The 3191-nt window shown below is 35.7% G+C and overlaps 1 protein-coding gene across 1 annotated transcript; it reads left to right on the top strand.

Moving 5' to 3' along the window:
• Nucleotides 1-329: 329 nt before the first annotated feature.
• On the top strand, nt 330-971 carry LOC139850041 (uncharacterized mitochondrial protein AtMg00310-like). The gene has a single exon (XM_071839639.1). It carries the CDS (start codon nt 330-332, stop codon nt 969-971), a length of 642 nt encoding a protein of 213 aa, XP_071695740.1.
• Nucleotides 972-3191: the final 2220 nt, after the last annotated feature.

Below are 3191 nucleotides of genomic sequence, written 5' to 3' on the forward strand. Positions count from 1 at the left end.
TTGTAATGGAGGGTCTTCACCTGACATTTCAAGATGCAATTTCTTCAAATTCATTGCAGGGCACGACAATTGGTAACCTTAAGGTCTCTCACTTTATGTTTGCTGATGACATTGTCTTTTTTACTGAATGGGATCATTAAGAGATATCTAACATTGTTGTGTTATTGAATAACTTTTTCCATGCCTCCGAACATAAAATTAATTTATCAAATTCATGCCAGATTGGGATTGGAGTGTCTACTGATCAAGTTAATTCTACAGCATCCATCCTTGGATGTTCATCAAACACGCTGCCTTTTAAATACTTGGGCTTTGACTTGGGGTGTAACATGCGCAAGCCTTCAAATTGGACTGCTATCATCGATAAGTTCAAGGTCAGACTATCTAATTGGAATGCTTCATTACTTTCAATTAGTGGTTGTACTACCTTGATTAAATCGGTTCTCGGTAACATTGGTATCTATCCTCTCTCATTATTCAGGGCGCCTACGAAAGTCATCAGAACCATTGAAAGTCTTCGTGCTCGATTTTTTTGGGGAGGTAATTTGGGTACACGAAAGATGGCTTGGGTCAAATGGGACTTAATTTTAGCTTCACATGAAAAGGGCGGTCTTGGAATTGGGAGTCTGAATTCCTTCAATCTATCGCTCCTCTTAAGATGGCAATGGAGATTAGTCAATAACCCAAATGCTTTATGGGTTAGAGTGATTAAAGAAATTCATGGTGTCCATTCGGGTTTTTCTGGACGTGGATGTCGTACACACAGATTATGGAGTGATATAGTTTCTTCTATATCATCGCTACATTCACAGGGAGTTCTAACTTCTAATACCTTGGCACGTTGTATTGGAAATGGATCATCGACCCAGTTTTGGCTAGATATGTGGCATGGTAATACTACCCTAGCTGTGACTTATAATCGCCTATTTCGTTTAGATGCAAACCCGAACTGTTTGGTGGCTGATGAGTAAATGGTTCCTCTTTTAATTGGGAGTGGCTCCGTAATCCTCCCACATCTTGTCGCTTGCAACAGCTCATAGACTATCTTGGCTCGGTACAGTTAAATAGTTAAAGTGATAAATGGGTGTGGAATGTTAATGATAATGGTGTCTTCACGGTTCAGGGTACCAAATTACTCTTGGACGATTTATTTTTGCCTTCGACATATGCTTCCACAAGATGGCCTAAACATATTCCGGGTAAAGTTAACATTTTTGTGTGGAGACTCACTCTTGATCGTCTTCCCAATCGGTTAAATTTATCTTTCCATGGCCTGCCGAATATTTCTATCATATGCCCGAGTTGTGATTTAGAAGGAGAATCACGGGATCATGTTTTCTTGTTTTACAATGTGGCTAAGTTGATTTGGCATGGGATTTCCCTATGGCTGGATATTCGTTGGCACCCATTTGAATGTGTTAATGATATATTCGATTGGCTTGACACGCAGCAAGGGACGACTTCGAGGAAGACACGGTTATATTGCATCTTCGTGTCTACTCTATGGTGGATTAGGCCTTTCCATAACGACACTCTCTTTGGTTCCAATATAATCAAGAGATATATTATCTTAGATCAAATTCGTTTATTTTCGTTTTCCTGATTAAAAGCAAGAAGTAAATATACTCCTAGTTGAACCACTTGGCTTTCACATCCTTTGTAAATGATTTGATGTTCTTTTTATCTAGCTTCTGGCTAGTTTTTAATAAAATTTCTACAGTCGTTCAAAAAAAATAAATTTTTAGATATAATCATATTTAAATAGTGTAAACTACTTATCGAACCCTCGCTTCGCGCCGGGGGTTCGGTTTTCAATGTATTTTATTGAGTTTAGTAAAATTATTTTGTGGCTAACGATGATGTCGTTGAAGCGCAACTCGAGTCGAACTAAAAGGTATAACCCGTGAGAGATTTAAATGTTATTTTAAATTAACAATATATGTGCATCTCCGCGTTTCGCTATGGAATTGTCGACTTTTAAAAATTTAACGCAAAATCAACGTGTATGAAAAGTACCCCAAATATTTAGCATTTTTTAAAAAGCGTCCGTTTTGCGTATAGCTAGTGACATTGTGTTCCTAAAATTATTTCGAGTTTAATGATGGTGTCGGAAAAATTTAACTCGTTGCGAGCGAGAAGATATGACCCGTTGAATATTTGGGTGGAGTTTATTTAAGATTTTTTATGAAAATGGTTAATTGACACTTTACCCCCTGTTTGGGGGGTCGATTTGAATTTTTCAAAAAAGTGTGGGGGGCGTTGTTGGTAAAATGAAATTTAGTTAAAATAAAAATAAAAAAAAGGTGAAAAGTCGAAAATGTCCCTGGTTACTATTCATAACTTTTGTCTATTAGTTAATACTAGCTATTGAACCCTCGCTTCGCGCCGGAGGTTCGATTTTTAATTATTTTATTGCGTTTAGTAAAATTATTTTGTGGCTGACGATGATGTCGTTGAAGCGCAACTCGAGTCGAACTAAAAGGTATAACCCGTGAGAGATTTAAATGTTATTTTAAATTAACAATATATGTGCATCTCCGCGTTTCGCTATGAAATTGTCGACTTTTAAAAATTTAACGCAAAATCAACGTGTATGAAAAGTACCCCAAATATTTAGCGTTTTTTAAAAAGCGTCCGTTTTGCGTATAGCTAGTGATATTGTGTTCCTAAAATAATTCGAGTTTAACGATGGTGTCGGAAAAATTTAACTCGTTACGAGCGAGAAGATATGACCTGTTGAATATTTGGGTGGAGTTTATTTAAGATTTTTTATAAAAATAGTTATTTGACACTTTACCCCCCTGTTTGGGGGGTCGATTTGAATTTTTCAAAAAAAGTGTGAGAGCCTTTGTTGGTAAAATGAAATTTAGTTAAAATTTAAAAAAATAAAGTGAAAAGTCGAAAATGCGCCTGATACTATTCGTAACTTTTTTCTATTAGTTAATGTGTAAATGTAAATATGACTCATCTTATAACTTTAATTAACCTTTATCGATTACCAATCAAGTACAACTAAGATAAAGGAGTAACATTTTTGTACAGTTGTTTACATGTAATTTTGTAAGTTTTATCCCATTGATTTTTTAATAAGAAAATTAGATAGCGTTATAAATGGAATACTTTTAGCAGAGTCAAAATAACCTTTGAGATAGTTCCATAGACACCTGTCGTTATCAGCACAAATTTTAATT

This window comes from Rutidosis leptorrhynchoides, chromosome 5 (genome assembly GCF_046630445.1).
Source record: "Rutidosis leptorrhynchoides isolate AG116_Rl617_1_P2 chromosome 5, CSIRO_AGI_Rlap_v1, whole genome shotgun sequence".
In the NCBI taxonomy this organism is placed as follows: domain Eukaryota; kingdom Viridiplantae; phylum Streptophyta; class Magnoliopsida; order Asterales; family Asteraceae; genus Rutidosis; species Rutidosis leptorrhynchoides.